At 58.1% G+C, this 15838-nt stretch overlaps 2 protein-coding genes across 3 annotated transcripts in view; both read right to left on the reverse strand.

The window, feature by feature from the left end:
- Positions 1 to 12831, reverse strand: part of DNAJB14 (DnaJ heat shock protein family (Hsp40) member B14) — a gene marked incomplete at its 3' end in the record, with an annotated part of 28863 nt that extends 16032 nt beyond the window's left edge. Inside the window, exon 1 of the mRNA XM_084252771.1 lies at positions 12642 to 12831. Coding sequence (XP_084108897.1) covers positions 12642 to 12774 — 133 coding nt within the window. The 5' untranslated portion in view covers positions 12775 to 12831. The remainder of the gene's footprint in view (positions 1 to 12641) is intronic.
- Positions 12832 to 13479: 648 nt separating this feature from the next.
- Positions 13480 to 14626, reverse strand: H2AZ1 (H2A.Z variant histone 1). 2 transcript variants are annotated; one of them, XM_084252861.1, is made up of 5 exons: positions 14541 to 14626; positions 14278 to 14355; positions 14087 to 14200; positions 13884 to 14013; positions 13480 to 13758 (listed from the first exon to the last, which is right to left on the reverse strand). In XM_084252861.1, exons 1-5 carry the CDS (start codon positions 14541 to 14543, stop codon positions 13697 to 13699), a joined length of 387 nt encoding a protein of 128 aa, XP_084108987.1. In that variant the 5' UTR covers positions 14544 to 14626; the 3' UTR covers positions 13480 to 13696. The 2 variants fall into 2 exon arrangements, with proteins under 2 accessions (XP_084108987.1, XP_084108988.1); XM_084252862.1 differs by lacking the exon at positions 14278 to 14355 and having other exon boundaries at positions 14541 to 14600.
- Between the last annotated feature and the right edge of the window lie 1212 nt (positions 14627 to 15838).

The following is a 15838-nucleotide window of genomic DNA, read 5'->3' on the forward strand; positions in this document are numbered from 1 at the left end:
TACCCTCAAAGTGCTCCGGGAGAACAACTGTTCGCTTGAGTTGCAATAATTTTCTAGAAAGTACACAAGAAGCCACTTCAGGGGGAAACCACTGATGGTTTTCCCAGAGGATACCATGCCACATATACATCAGGCAGAGAGAAAATGCACCCGCACAGGGGGAGACCCACAAGGGAATGGTGAGCAGACTGTGACTCTGTGGCCAGAGGCGCCCAACTCTGAGTCTACAAATCACTGACAGTTACATCCAGGATTTGCTCTGAAATAGCACGGAGGCAGGAACGGCAAATACGAGAGTGTAACAAGATGATCCATATATATTGATAATTGTTAAAGAAGGGAGGGTGACAGGAACTGATTATATTATTCTCTCTCTCCTGCTGTGTAAGCTTGAAGCTCCCAAAGTAATTGAAAACTGAACACAGAAAGTTACCAGAACTAAAAGGGAATAAAGCAGAGAAATCCATTTCATTGTAGGAGATCTGAACTTATTTCCACTAATAACCGACATCAGGAAGCTTAAAAGGTCACTAAAACAAACTATACCCACATCTAATTTATCAAATTTGATGTGAAAGGTATAACGACATCATAGCCAACAACTGGTGAATATTCATTCCTTACAGGAACACCAGGGATAAAAAAGACTCCATCATAGCTAGACTCTAAGCTTATCCTCTTCAAGCCTCGGGAATTCAGTATTACATACAGCACAGTCTAGGAACACAATGTATTTTAAGTGAGAACTCAATTAGAAAAAGATAACTAGAAAAATCACAAATAGGTTGCAAAGGGGAAAAAAGCCAAAGAACTCATTCATCAAAGAGAAAATCATAATGAACAAGGAAACAAATGAAAGAGAACATAGCACGTTCCAGAACTTGTGAGATAGCAAAGGGTCCCACATGCCAGGGGGGAATTTGCTCTGACTTCACACCATACACAGAAGTTATCTCACAGAGGAGCTAAAAAGGAACTTCTCCAAAGAGGAAATGCAAATGGCCAACAGGCATATGAAAAAAAGTTCAACATCACTTGTGATCAGGGAAATGCAAATCAAAACTACCATGAGATACCATCTCACACCAGTGAGAACGGCACATATTAAAAAAACGAGCAACAACAAATGTTGGCGAGGGTGTGGAGAGAAAGGAACTCTTCTGCACTGCTGGTGGGAGTGCAAACTGGTCCAACCACTGTGGAGAGCTGTGTGGAGATTCCTCGACCTACTAAAGATAGAGCTTCCATAGGATCCAGCAATGCCACTCCTAGGTATTTACCCAAAGGACACAGAAGCATCAATTCCAAAGAACACCTGCACCCCTATGTTTACAGCAGCACTGTTTACAATAGCTAAGCTTTGGAAACAGCCCAAATGCCCAAAAATAGATGACTGGATCAAGAAGATGTGGTTCATACACACCATGGAATATTACTCAGCATTCAAAAAAGACAAACACATGCAGTTTGCAGCAACATGGATGGCGCTGGGAGGGATCATGCTCAGTGAAATAAGCCAGAAAGAAAAAGAAAAATCCCGGATGGTCTCACTCATAGCAGGAATTTAGAAAACCTAAATAAGGGACCAGGAAAAAGACTAATTATAATAAAGTAAAAATCAAAATCAACAAGCAACTATAAACGAGAGACACGGGGCGGGGGGAGGAGTGATAAGTGTCAAAATAAGGGGGGGGAATTGCATGGGGACTATAACCAAGACGAAAATGCATATATTGTGTGCAAAAATGAAAAATGATGTAAAAAATACATATTAAAAACAAAAGTTAGGGGCCTCCCCTAGTGGCGCAGCAGTTGAGCGCTGGGTTGTGAAGCTGCCTGCGGCCTCTGCAGCGCTGATTCAATCCCCGGCCTCTGGTGAGGGTCCCCCATGGCGCGCAGACCTCTCCTGCCGCCCGCTGCTCCCCTCAGCAGTGTCCTTCGGTCCTTCTGCCTGTTCTGCTCCCCGCTCTGGCTCTGGTGGATTCTCTCACCCTCCCGCGCTTCTGACTGTACCCAGTGCTTGTATAGATAAATAAAATAAATCTTAAAAAAAAAGTTAGCTCAAAAACAGATCACTCACCTATATGTAAAAGCAGTAACCATAAAGCTCTTGAAGACTCTATAGGGTTAAACCTCCATGATCTTGACTTGGACAAAACATTCTTAAATATGACAACAAAAGCACAAGTAACACAAGGAAAAAAAAAAGAAATGGAACTTTGTCAAAACTCAAATCTCTGGCCCTTTGAAGAAGACAATCATTAATATTATCATCAATAAAGTAAAAATAAAAAAAAAAACCAACCAAAAAACCACCGAAGTGAGAGACTATTTACAAGTGACAGCTGAACGAGAAATGCATATCTCCAGAATGTATAAAGAACTCGTACAATTCAATAATAAAAAGACCCCAAAAACTCAGTTGAAACATAGGCTGAGGACCTGCAGAGACACTTTCCAAGTCAGACGAACAAATGACCAGCAAGCAGCGCAGCGTTGCTCCATGCACAGCCATCGGGGCTGAGCTAACCCCACAGAGAGAAGCACTTCACGCCTACTAGGATGACCTAATGAAAAAGACGGATGATAGAAGGTATTGGGAAGGATGTGGAGAAACGGGAACCCTCACACACAGCTGGTGGGGGTGAAAGGGAGACATCACTTCCTGGGGCGCTCGCTGTAAAAGATGAAATAGCCACCATGTGACCCCACCATCCCATTCCTGGGTACAAACCCAAGAGAAATGGAAACACCCGTCTACAAAAGCTCGCCCTCAAATCTTCCTAACATAATTCTTAATTTAACAACACAGTGGAAGCAATCCAAGAGTCCGTTAACTAACGACTAGGTTAATAAATAAAATGTGGTATTTCCATGATGGAACTGTTATTTGACCATAAAAAGAAATGAGGTACTGACATCTACTACCAAATGGATGAACCTTAAAGACACGTGAAATGAAACAGCCAGTCACAAAAGGCCACGCGCCGCATGATTCGATGTATACGAAATGCACAGACTAGGAAATCTACAGGAACAGAAAGTAAATTGTTGTTCTCAAGGGTCAGTGGGGAGAAAGAGCAGAATGGAAGAGAAATGAGTGTCTGCTAATGAGAACGGGGTTTCTTTGTGAGGGAAAGTAAATGTCCTACAATGAATTCCTGCAATGGTTGCATAACTCTCGGAATATAATGAAACCAGTGAACAGTACGCTTTAAATGAATGAATTGTACGTCCAACAAATTAAATCTCAGGAAGGCTGTGTCGTCTGTGTGTGCGTGCGCACATATCCCCGCAGTGCATTCGGCAAATTTATAAACACGTATGTATTTATTATTTATATTACATACACAAATACATATGTCTCTCTCTCTATGCAAATACAGAGAAGACATATATGAGAGTATCTTTCTACGACGTCTTTCCCCTACTTGATGCATTCAAGGGGTGATCAAAGACATAGAAATTCAGTTTGTGTAATGACCCACTTGCAGATGCACAGGAAGACTCCTGACAGCAATCTGTGAGTTATTAACACGATAACTAAAGCACGTACCATGTAGTCAATTTTTAACTGAAGTTTAGCCCCCTAATGCAATCACAAGGCTCACTCTGAGCCTGCATGGGAGTAGGCACTGGCTCACAGCTTTCAACTATGAGAATTTCTGTGGGAATCCCAGAAGACTTGCAGAAGTTTAACTTTTAATCTCTGAAAACTCCCTTACGCAATCAGAGTGTTTAGAAAAATCAAAGCCTCATGCTCAAAATTCTAAACACGAGGTGAGGTGAGTCATCGAGAGCTGCGAGTTCTGTGCGGGTGCTCCCGACCATGTGTGAGGAAGCAGAGGGCAGCCACAGGCACACACGGACGACAGAACACACAGTCCCAAAGAAACCTGCAAGTCCTCTCACAGCAGGAAACAAGGATGAAGGTGTGTCAAAAGGGAACGTGTCTGGGTCATCACAGCAACATGTGAGCAGAGAGGGCCACAATGAGGCCTTCGGGGCAACGATCACTCCAGTTACCACAAGCTCGCAAATGCATTAGTCAAAGCTCTCCTCTGAAATAAAGCCACACCGAGGAGAAGCCTCTGGGAATACAGCCTAAGCTGAAAAGAACTGGAGCAATAGAAAAAAGAAGAGAAAGTCCAAATACAGCGGGGGTGGGGGGAAGGGCCGTGCATAGCAAGACGACAAACTTCACACGTTCCACTGACTAGAGAAGGGTCGCTGTGATTTATTTTAAGGTGAATCCTTTATCTGTTGAGGTAATACTGGTTGACAGTGCTGTGTATGGTTTAGGTGTATACAGGTGGACACCTTTTCAGAAATAGGTTACCACACTACACCCACCCACACAGCAGCTACAGTACCCCAAGGATTGCTGCATATTTTAAAAGCCTAACTAATTTCACGGAGAGCAAGTAAAGGAAAACAATAAAAGTGAGATTTGGTACCAAATTATTATAAGAAAGCGATCAGGACTAAATGTCTGAAGATAATGAAAGCATAACACAAAGACTTGCCAACAAAACAAATAAATGTGACAATTGACTATATTTCAAAACAAGCTGGAGAAACCTTTCATTATACATCATGTGAAAGAACAACATAAATTAGAACAGCCCCAAAAATTATCCCTCCAGAGCTTAGACGATAAAATTAGGAAAAAATAAGAAATATAAGAAAAATGTCCATTCAGAAAAGAACACTAAGCCAGAAGAAACAAAATATTAAAAAAGATAACCAGAAAAAAAGAGCAGATAATGCCTTCATTGAAAGAGAATATAAGGAGAGGAAAGTTTTTTAAAAGACGAAAAATTAGCAAGAAAGTGGCCAGTATTTGAGAGTTAAAGATCTAACATACATATAATAGGAGCACTGATGAAGAGAAACAAAGCAAGAGAAGAAAACCAATATAAGAATGACAAAACTTCTGTCCTTAACAAAACCCTAAAAGTATATAATGAAAAGGCAAGTCACATCCCTGAGAATATTGACCCAGAATAACCAATATTGACCCAGTAAAACTAACTGGGCACGCAGGTGAAAGGGTTAAATGATTTAGGCAGGAAAGAGAATTACGTTGTTCCACTACTGCCCATCAGCCCTGCCTGCACGAAACAGCAGAATAACCTACCTAGCTGTCCCGAGCAAGAACTGTACAGCAGGGACCGACTATCTCCCGCTTACCGCAAGCAGTAAGAAGACTTCTAGAAGACGTGATCTCACCATTCTCAAGGTTAGGCAGCACAGCTGCCACATGGCAGCCCTTCTGGAAATCTAGAGCACAAGGCTCAGGATCCCCAGATAATGAGGTACAGTGACATCAGCACTGAAGGTGAGCGTTCAATGCTGAGTGACCGTAGAAATAAGACTGTACGGTGACTAAGACAAAGCACAGAGTGTGTCTTCATCGTACATCTAGCACAGATATTTTAATATTTTAAAAATATTTTAAATTATATTTTCAATATTTCAATTATTTTAAATATTTTAGTAATTTTTAATATTTTAATATTAAAAGTATTTTTAATTTGTAGCCTTCCCGCCTTTCCTTTTACTTGAAAGAAAAGTATTGGTCTTCTGCTTCCTTCCCTTGCTTTTGGCAGCTGAGGTGTCTGGACAAGGTGGAGGTCAGAGCCTGAACATGGCCAAGTGAACAGGGGTCGAACTAGGGGGGTCAAGGAAGCCGCTCCTTATGTAGGCGGGGAAGTCAACAGGAACAGGGGAGACAACCGAGCTTCTCAGCGGCGGAGAACCAGACATGGAAGTGGAGGCTGACGCACGGCCCGGCCTGCCGAGGGAGGCGCAAGGGGTTCAGCACCGCACTAGGAAGCAATCCGCAGCCTCTGCAGCACGAGTTCCATCCCCTCACACACGCCAGCATTCATGTGGGCTACGCTGCTCTAGACTGTGCCTGCCCCCCAAGCACGCACCCCCCGGACACAGACAAGCATTCAGGGTTCACACTTATGCTGGTTCTGCACCCCAGGAGAGCCGGGCCAGGGAGCTCAGGGGCAATGAGCGTGCCCGGAGTTTGTGCCTTAGTTGCTAAGTACCATTCACTGCCCACTGAAAAAATCAGGGCTGCTTGCAGAAACCCAGAAGATCCGTCTGTTCTGCTCCCCACCCTGTCTCTGGTGGAGCCTCTCACCCCCCGCGCCTCTGGCCTGCACCCCAGCTCTTGTGTGGATACATAAATAAATTAGCGCAGAATCAACAGAAAGTGGGACTGATGTTTTTTGACTGTTTTTTTTTTGCCAGCAAGTAAGGAAGCTCAAAGGATGAGGCCAAGCGACAGCCTCCGGGATCCTGCTGATTCAACCCGACAGCCTGCACGGGAGAGCCGCGCGGGAGGCCACGGTCGGGGCGGCAGTCCCGGGCCCACGCGGGCCGCACCGGCACTCTGTGGGGGGAGCGGTGGGGTTTGTCTGGCAACTAACAGAACGTACTTTCTTAATTTATTTAAAAAAACACGCGGCCACATGGTCACCAGCCCCACATCCCTCCCGCTCCCCTCTCCTCGGGCGGCCGGCTCTGCTGCTGTCTGTCCATCCATCACCCGCCTCCTGGTTCCACCTCGGCCTGACAGCATCCCACGCTTGTCTTGCTCCTTAGGGCTCTTTCGCTCCACACCACCCCACCGGGCCCCCCGTGTTGCTTGGACAGCAGGGGGCACCTGTGTCTCGTGGCCTCTCTTCCAACCGTGCGCCGCACCTGCTGTGCCTGCGGCTGGCCTGCCTCGGGGCCACGGGCAGTGGTGTCACGCGCCAGGCGCGTGCAGCTGGTCAAGCTCTGGTTTCCTAGTTTCCAGAAAGATGCCCAGAGCGGGACGGCTGGGTCGGATGCTAGTTCTAGCTGTAGTTTATGGGGACGCTCCGCGCTGTTTTCCAAAATGCTGCACCACGTCACAGGCCCAACAGTGCCAACGTGTCCCCTTTCTCCACACCTCAGCTGCACTCGCTGTGACCCGTCTTCCTGATGGAGCCCTTCTCACCGCGCTCTCAGGTGGGTTCTGCTCTGCATTTCCCTAAGAGTAAGATTAGACTCGAGCCATGTCTCCACGTGCCTCTTGGCCAGCTGTTCCTCGGTGGGGAAGTGTCTGCTCAGGTTCTCTGACAGTGTTTGTTGGCGGAGGGGTGTGAGCTCTTTATATCTACTTTGGCTATTAATCCATTGTTCTGCATGTGGCTCCTGCGCAGCTCCTGGCACAGAGACTGCAGAATCAGTGAATGTGTGCTGAATAAATAATGCCCCATTTTATAGATGAGGAAATGGAGGCTGACAAAGTTAGTTATACATGCAAGTGTGCACCACTATGAAATTAAGGTTCAAAACCAAATTCAGAATTTTATCTTCAACTATAATGCCGGAAGGAGTGTGGCTACTGGCTGTAACCTGAAAACACGTTTGTAACACTTGTAAGTTGGTCCTAGCAAAATCACTGTTCCAAACATATACGTTATACTCAGCAGTAAATTTTAATTAAGTCAGAAACAGAAAGAGAAGGGAATGATCTAAAAAGGAATGAAAGGGTCATACTCCAGACGCGTAATGACAACTTAAAAAGCTTTCTTTTACATTTTAAGTGAGACAAAAAGGGACAGAACTTCAATTTCTTCCTTAGACTTAAATTTTAAAATAAAATTTAAGAAAGTCTACACATACCTCTCTCATGGGGAAAAAATTGAAAGAGGAGTCTTTAGTTGCTACTGTGCAGGTAGAGACAGCAAATGATACGTGAGTAATCCGCGCATTAAAGCAGACACAGACTGGCCTGTGCGGAAGGGTTAGGCAGACTGTTCCTCAAATGACTACGGCATTCTTAAAGCAACAGAAATGCTCTTCTGAGAAAAAAAAAAAAAACAAAACAAAACGTAGGTTTCAAATTCCCCCTTCTGGGGCCTCCCTGGTGGTGCAAGGGGTTAAGCACCACACTATGAAGCAATCAGCAGCCAGGGAGCCACCCACATGGTGCGGCAGACCTCTCCTGACTCGCCCGCTGCTCCCCTCAGCAGTGTGTTTCAGTCAATCTGCCTGTTCTGTTCCCCACTCTGTCTCTGGTGAATCCTCTCACCCTCTTCATCTCTGACCTGTACCCCAGCTCTTATATAAATAAATCAATCAATCTTTAAAAAAGAACAAAACAAATTCCCCCTTCCCCTCTTAGCCTGAAATTATTAACCAACAGTGTAAAAAGCATTAAAATGGTGAGATTAGATCCCTCTGTGATAGTTCAAAATACATCAATAATCCAATAAACATACCGCTTAAGAAACAAAAATGTGGGGCCTCCCTGGTGCTCTAGGGGTTAAGTCTCAGCGCTATCACCACAAAGGCCTAAGTTCAAGTTCCTTCCCAGCCAGGGAGTGACCCACAGGGCGTGGCAGGCCTCTCCTGTCTCCCTGCTGCTCCCCTCAGCAGTGGGTTTCAGGAGATCCGCCTGTTCTGGTCCCCACTTTGTCTCTAGGGAATCCTCTCACCCCCTGCACCTCTGGCCTGCACCCCAGTTCTAGTATGTATAAATAAAACTAAAAAAAAAAAAAAACCCACAAAAATGTAATCTACTTTCAGCCTACTGACACTTCCCCCAGAATATTTATATTCTCTATGCAGTAGTTAATTCATATATATCAATCCTTTCAAACCCAGACGCACAGTATGGGAATATCTGAAAGATGTAAAAATCAGTTCACTAGAGGGCCACTGTCCTAGGCGGTAAAAGAGTATTCTCAACTGAAAACATAGAAAGCAACAATGTCCTAGATCCATTTAAAGGTCAAGGTTTTTTTCAAGAAAAACTTCTGCCAAATTTTTAAAGTGTTTTATCAGACGTTTCATCTCACAAGAATAAAATGTAAACACGACAGAAATCCTAGAATTCATCTCACATTTTCCTGTTCACTGAAAAACAGAAATCCAAATGCAGTGTTTTCTTTCACCTACCTAAGAATAAGACCACACCCAGAGTCTGACGAATGAATGAATGAACCCTTTCAGTCAAAACTGAGTATAAAAGTCTGGAAGTTGTCTAGAATAAAATCCGGGGTCCAAATTTAAATTGTCATGTTAACCGACAGCTTCTATCTCCTTCCACCCTCACTATGTAATCAGGAGCTTATACAAATGGTCCCGCTCTCCCTCTCCCCACAATTCTTAAATCATTCCAATCAACATTTTCTGAGAACATGCTAAAAAAATACACACTGCCAAGCATTTGCACATGCTTTACTGCCACTCCCGCTGCCATCCACTCTGTGATGAAATCCTCCTTTTATATCCAGCTGCGCCGGTGAAAGACACCGAGCACCTCATGCCCTCATCCCGAGCACCTCATGCCCTCATCCCGAGCACCTCATCCCCTCATCCCGAGCACCTCATGCCCTCATCCCGAGCACCTCATGCCCTCATCCCGAGCACCTCATCCCCTCATCCCGAGCACCTCATCCCCTCATCCCGAGCACCTCATGCCCTCATCCCGAGCACCTCATGCCCTCATCCCGAGCACCTCATCCCCTCATCCCGAGCACCTCATCCCCTCATCCCGAGCACCTCATGCCCTCATCCCGAGCACCTCATGCCCTCATCCCGAGCACCTCATCCCCTCATCCCGAGCACCTCATGCCCTCATCCCGAGCACCTCATCCCCTCATCCCGAGCACCTCATGCCCTCATCCCGAGCACCTCATGCCCTCATCCCGAGCACCTCATGCCCTCATCCCGAGCACCTCATCCCCTCATCCCCTCATCCCGAGCACCTCATGCCCTCATCCCGAGCACCTCATCCCGAGCACCTCATCCCGAGCACCTCATCCCCTCATCCCCTCATCCCGAGCACCTCATGCCCTCATCCCGGGCACCTCATGCCCTCATCCCGAACACCTCATCCCCTCATCCCCTCATCCCGAGCACCTCATGCCCTCATCCCGAGCACCTCATGCCCTCATCCCGAACACCTCATCCCCTCATCCCAAGCACCTCATGCCCTCATCCCGAGCACCTCATGCCCTCATCCCGAGCACCTCATCCCCTCATCCCAAGCACCTCATCCCCTCATCCCAAGCACCTCATGCCCTCATCCCGAACACCTCATCCCCTCATCCCGAGCACCTCATGCCCTCATCCCGAACACCTCATCCCCTCATCCCGAGCACCTCATGCCCTCATCCCGAGCACCTCATCCCCTCATCCCCTCATCCCGAGCACCTCATGCCCTCATCCCGAGCATCTCATGCCCTCATCCCGAACACCTCATCCCCTCATCCCCTCATCCCGAGCACCTCATGCCCTCATCCCGAGCACCTCATGCCCTCATCCCGAACACCTCATCCCCTCATCCCAAGCACCTCATGCCCTCATCCCGAGCACCTCATGCCCTCATCCCGAGCACCTCATCCCCTCATCCCAAGCACCTCATCCCCTCATCCCAAGCACCTCATGCCCTCATCCCGAACACCTCATCCCCTCATCCCGAGCACCTCATGCCCTCATCCCGGGTACGAAGCCGCCAAAAGCCGGCGAGCGGGCGGCCTCCGGCTCCCCACAGACAGTCGCGGCCCGCGGCTGCCGGCTCCCCCGGCTCACAGATCCTGCTCGACTCTTTCCAGGGTTTTCGTAAATTTTCCCATGTGAATGCGTTTAGCAGCAACAACCGCGTTGTTCTTCGATATCTGATCGCTTCATACAAGCTGCTGGTATGAGAACGGCAGGCGATAAGCTTTAAGAAACTCCAGGCGCCTCGCGCCATGAAACGGACGTGGCACCAAAGGACCGGAGCGCCCGCGAAGCGCCTCCCGCGGTGACTAACACAGCGGGAGCTGAAGGGGCTCTTCACTTCCAGCCTGACTTCCCGGACGCGCTCGCCGAAGCAGCGAGAGTAAAAGCAGAAAACAGACTAACGGGAACTACCTCAAATTAAAAACCTTTCTCTACCAAAGGATGCAGTCAAGGCGGGACGGCAGCCTGGCCGGCAGGAGGCGGGAGGAAGACCGCACGCCGGGGCCCCTGTGAGGCCGCCCGCCCGCAGCCTCCGCAGCGCAGGTTCGATTCCCGGCCGCCGGGGGATCAGCACAGGGCGCGCAGCCTCTCCCGCCGCCGCTCCCCTCGGCGGTGTCCCTCGGCCCTTCTGCCTGCTCTGCGCCCCGCTCTGGCTCTGGGGAGCCCTCTCACCGCCCGCGCCTCTGGCCTGTGCCCCGGCTCTTGTATAAATAAAAAAATCTTAAAAAAAAAAAACCAAAAAACCGCAAATTGCGCATGGGATAAGGGACTCGTAGCCAGAATATAGAGAAACTGACAAATCAAAACCCCAAAATAAATGAACTGCTGCTCGGCCGGGGAGAGCACGGGAGTCGCCTCACCGAGAGCGGCCGCGGCCGGCGCGTGAGGAGGGGCCCCCGCCCCGCTGACCGCGAGGGAAACGCACGCACGTGAGAGCCGCACGCGGGCCCCGCCTCGCGCCCGTGCGGCGGCCCCAGGCCGGGAGGCAGGAGCAGCGGCGTCCCCGGCGCCGGCCCCAGGGCGCCCCGGGGGTCCCCGCGGGCCGGCGGGGCGGGGCGGCTCTGTCCGCGCGGGGAGCGTCTCGCGGCCGTGGAAGGCGCGCCCGCCGGGCCGCGCCACGGGCTCCCCTCCCTGAGGCGCCGGCGGCTGAGGGCGGCGGCTGAGGGCGGCGGGGCGCGGGCGGCGCCCCCCAGCGCGAGGCCCCCCGCAGGCCCGGCCCCGCTCGCTCCCGCCACACCGGGGCAGAGCAGGCGCCCGCCCCCGCCCCCCTCAGGCCGCGGCCGGGGTCGCCGGGAGACGCGGCCTCGGGCTCGGCCGCCCTGCGGGAGGCGCCTGCCCCGGCTCTGCCGCTCCCGCGCGACCTCGGCCGCGCCTCTCGCCGGCCGCCCCGCCCGCCCGCCCCGGGGACCGCCGGCCGCCCCGAGCCCCGGCCGCAGCCCCCCGCGGGCGCCTCCACGGCCGGCTGCCCCCGCGCGGCGCCTGCGCTCGGGGCCCGGCCGCCAGCCCGGGCTCGGCGGGCGCCGCTCACGGGGACCCGGCACGGGGGGACCCGGCGCAGGCGCCCCGAGCAGCGCCGGCAGCGCCCGTCCCGCCTCCCCGGGCCTCACGCGGTGCGGGCGGGCGGGCGGGCGGGCGGGGGCGCAGCCGCGCGGCGGGAACCAGCCCGCCGGGAAGGCCGCGCGAGCCCCCGCGGGGACGGCCGGACGCCGGGGCCCTCGCGGCGGGCGGGCCGGCCGGGGTGGGCGGGGCCGCGCCCCTGGGGTCCCCGGGCCGCGCTGCTGCCTCTCGGGCCCGGGGTCAGGTCGGGGCCCGGGGCCCCGCGGCGGCTCCTCCGGGGCCCCGGGGCCGTGCGGGGAAGCCCCTCCCGGGCTCCGGGTTCGGGGTACGTGGCGACGCGCCAGCCCCGGTCTCGGGGTCTGAGCCGGGGCGCCTGGGGACGCTCCTCCCGGGGGGGCCGGGGCGGGGGCCGGGGCCGGGGGCGCGGGAGGATCGGCCCGGGGCCTCCGGGGGCGACGCGGCGGCGGCGGCGGGGAACGGGGCGGCCGCAGGTGGGACTCGGGGTGCCGGCCGGGCGCCGCGAGGCCCGAGCGCCGGGTTGGGCCGGGCGGGCCGGGGCGGGCCGGGGCGGGCGGGCGGCTCACCGCGGGCGGCGGGCAGCGGGTAGAGCTTCTGGGCCTTGTGCAGGAAGCGCTGGGCCTTGGCGCGGTCCCCGGCGTCCAGGGCCTCGCGGGCGATCCGCACGCACTTCTCCGCCTCGTCCCGGTTCCCCTCCATGGCCTGCGCGTCCCCGAGTGCCGGCGGCGCGGGGCGCGGGGCGCGGCCGGCCGGGCGGGGCGGGGCGCGGGCGGGCGCGGGGAGCCGGGCCGGGCGCCTGAGCCCGCAGCCCCGCCCCCGCCGACTCTCCGCCCCGCGGCCCCCGCCCGGCCCCGGCGTCCGAGCGCCGCCCCGCGCCCGCCCCCACCCCCGCCCCCGCCGGCCGCGTCCCCGGGCCCGCGCGCCCGCCCGCCCCGCGGCCGCAGGTGGCGCCGCCGGCGCAGGTGTCCCAGCGCCCCCCGCCCCCCGGCCCGGGGCGCCGCGGCGGCCGCCGGCTTCCCCCGAGCACCCTCCCCGGCTCCCGCCCGCGCTCGGGCGCCCGAGGCCGCCCCGCACCGGGAGCCGCCGCGCTCCGACCGCACCCCGCCCCGCCCCACCGGGCCGCGGCCCCCGGCCTGGCGGCGCCGTCGCCCCAACTTAGTTCTGCCAAATCTGGACTCGCCCGGAAGCCGGCGTCCCCCCGACCCGCTCGACGCGGCCGCGAGGGGCCGGTTCCACCCCGGCCCCCTCCCCGCCCCTGCCCGGCCCGCCCCGCGCGGCGCCGGCGGCTTCGCGACCCGGGAGCGCGCGCGGCGCCTGAGCCGCGGGGCCGGCGGGGCTCCGGGCGGGCTCGGCCTCCCCCCGCGGGCCGGAGCCGGACGGCGAGAAAGACACGCGGCGCGGGGACGTGACCTTTATTGAGCGCCCGCCGCGCAGGGCGGTGCAGACCCGGCCGGACCCGCGCGCCTCCGGCCGGCGGCGGCCCAGCGGCTTCTTAAAAACAGTCCACGCGCCGCGCCCGGCCGCGCCGGCTTCCCTGAAGCCACAGTGCGCGCGGGGCCGGCGGGGCAGTCCGCGGGGCTCCAAGCGCCGGGCCGGGCGGCGCCGCAGCGCGCGGCGTCCTCTACACGGTCTTCTGCTGGCCCTTCTTGCCGATCAGGGACTTGTGGATGTGCGGGATCACGCCTGCGGGGGGACAGCGTGAGCGCGCGGCCCGCGCCCCCGGCCCTCCCCGGCCCGCGCCCCCGGCCCTCCCCGGCCCCGCGCGCCCGGCCCCCCGGCCCGCGCGCCCGGCCCCCCGGCCCGCGCACCCCCGCCGGCGATCGTGGCCTTGATGAGCGAGTCCAGCTCCTCGTCGCCGCGGATGGCGAGCTGCAGGTGGCGCGGCGTGATGCGCTTCACCTTCAGGTCCTTGGACGCGTTCCCCGCCAGCTCCAGCACCTGCGGGGCACCCGGACGCTGCAGCCCCGCCCCCGGGCCCCGGCCCCCGGCCCCCCGGGCCCCGCGCACGCACCTCGGCGGTGAGGTACTCCAGGATGGCCGCGCTGTACACGGCGGCCGTGGCGCCCACGCGGCCGTGGCTCGTGGTCCGGGACTTGAGGTGCCGGTGGATGCGGCCCACCGGGAACTTCCTCGGCGAGACGGCGCGTGAGGGGCGCCCCCGCGCCCCGGCCCCCCCCGCCCCCGCCCGCCGCGCGCGCTGACCTGCAGGCCGGCCCTCTGCGAGCGGGAAACCGCCTTTGTCTTGGCCTTTCCGGAGTCCTTCCCGGCCTTGCCGCCAGCCTGCGGGCGGGGGCCGGGGCGGGCCGGGGGCGGCGGCGCGTCAGGCGGGACCCGGCCCCCGCCCCCCGCCGCCGCCGCGCGCCCCCGCCCGCCCGCCGCCCGCCCGCCGCCCGCCAACCGCCGCGCGCCCCGCCCCGCCCGCCGCCCGCCCGCCGCCGCCCGCCGCCGCCCGCCGCCCGCCTCACCATGTCGAGCCGCCGCCGCACACACGCGAGCACAGAAAGGGCCGGTCGCGCCGCGGAGCCCGCCGCCCACTCGTCCGCGCACGGCGATTCAAACTGCGCCGTCTCCCGCCTTCCCCGCGCGCTTTATACCGCAGAATGTTCCCTCATCCGGGCACCCGGCGGCTCGGCCCACCAATGGCCGCCGCCCGCCCTCGGGACGCGTCCTTGCGCGCTCCTCCAATGGGCAGGCGGGGACGGGGCCGGGGGGGCGGGCGCTTCGCGGCTCGAGCCGCGATTGGGCCGCGGCTCGGCGGTGGGGGCGGGGGTGGGAACGCGGAGAGGAAGGGCAGCGCGGCGGGAGGGGGAGGCGGAGCGCGCGCTGGCGGCGGGAGCGCGCAGCCCGGGTCACGTGTCTGGGGGCGGGGCCGGGGCCGGGCTCGCGAGAGCTCTGCCCGTCGCGCGCGCGTCGACGCCGCGGCCGGCACGCCCCGCCCCCCGGGCCCCGCGCGCCCCGCCCCCCGGGCCCGCGCGCCCCGCCCCCCGGGCCCCGCCCCCCGGCCCCGCCAGGTCCTCTCGGCCCTCGCGGCGCCCCTCTGGGGCTTCGCCGCTCGCCGCGGCGGCGGGTCCTGGGGCGCGTGGGGGCTGCGCCCCGGGAATGCGGGCCGCCCCGCGTGGTCCCCACAGAGCGGCGCCGGCGCCTCCCCGGCCCCCGGCCCCCGGCCCCCCCCGCCCCTCGTCGACGCTCGTCCTGAAACGGAAGCGACGGCGGCGCCCCGGGACCCCAGCGCCGCGCCCCGCGGCAGCCGCCGGTGCTGCTCCGCCCGGACGCGCGAGGCGCGCCGCGGCCCGGGGCCTCCGTGAAGCCCGCCGAGCGGTGCGCGCAGCCGGGCTGGGCCTCAGCGCGTCGCGCCTCCGCCCCTCGTGAGCAAACGCGGCGCCGCGCGGGCTCCTCGGAGCGCAGCGGCCTGGACGGCGGCCGGCCGGGCTCCCCCACACCCCGCAGAGCTGAGGGGACCCCGGGCGCCCGCCTGGTGCCGCCGCGGCCCCGCGCACGCCGGGACGGGGATCCCGGGAGGGCGCCGCGGCCCTTCCCGCGCCGCCCGCGTCAGCCACGTCCCAGCCGCGGCCTCCGAGTCCCGCGCGGCGCGGCCCAGCGGCTCCGGCCCGGGGCCGACCCCCGGGCGGGCGGGACAGCAGCGCCAGGACGGCCGCGTCGGTGCGGCGGGCGGGCTCGGGGGGGGGGGCGCCCCGAGAACACGCAGCGAGGCGCGGCGCGCTCCCCCGGCTGAGGACCGAGCCCGGCCGCCCGGCCACCCGCG

The sequence above is a fragment of the Talpa europaea genome (assembly GCF_964194135.1).
Source record: "Talpa europaea genome assembly, chromosome: 13".
Lineage (NCBI taxonomy): Eukaryota > Metazoa > Chordata > Mammalia > Eulipotyphla > Talpidae > Talpa > Talpa europaea.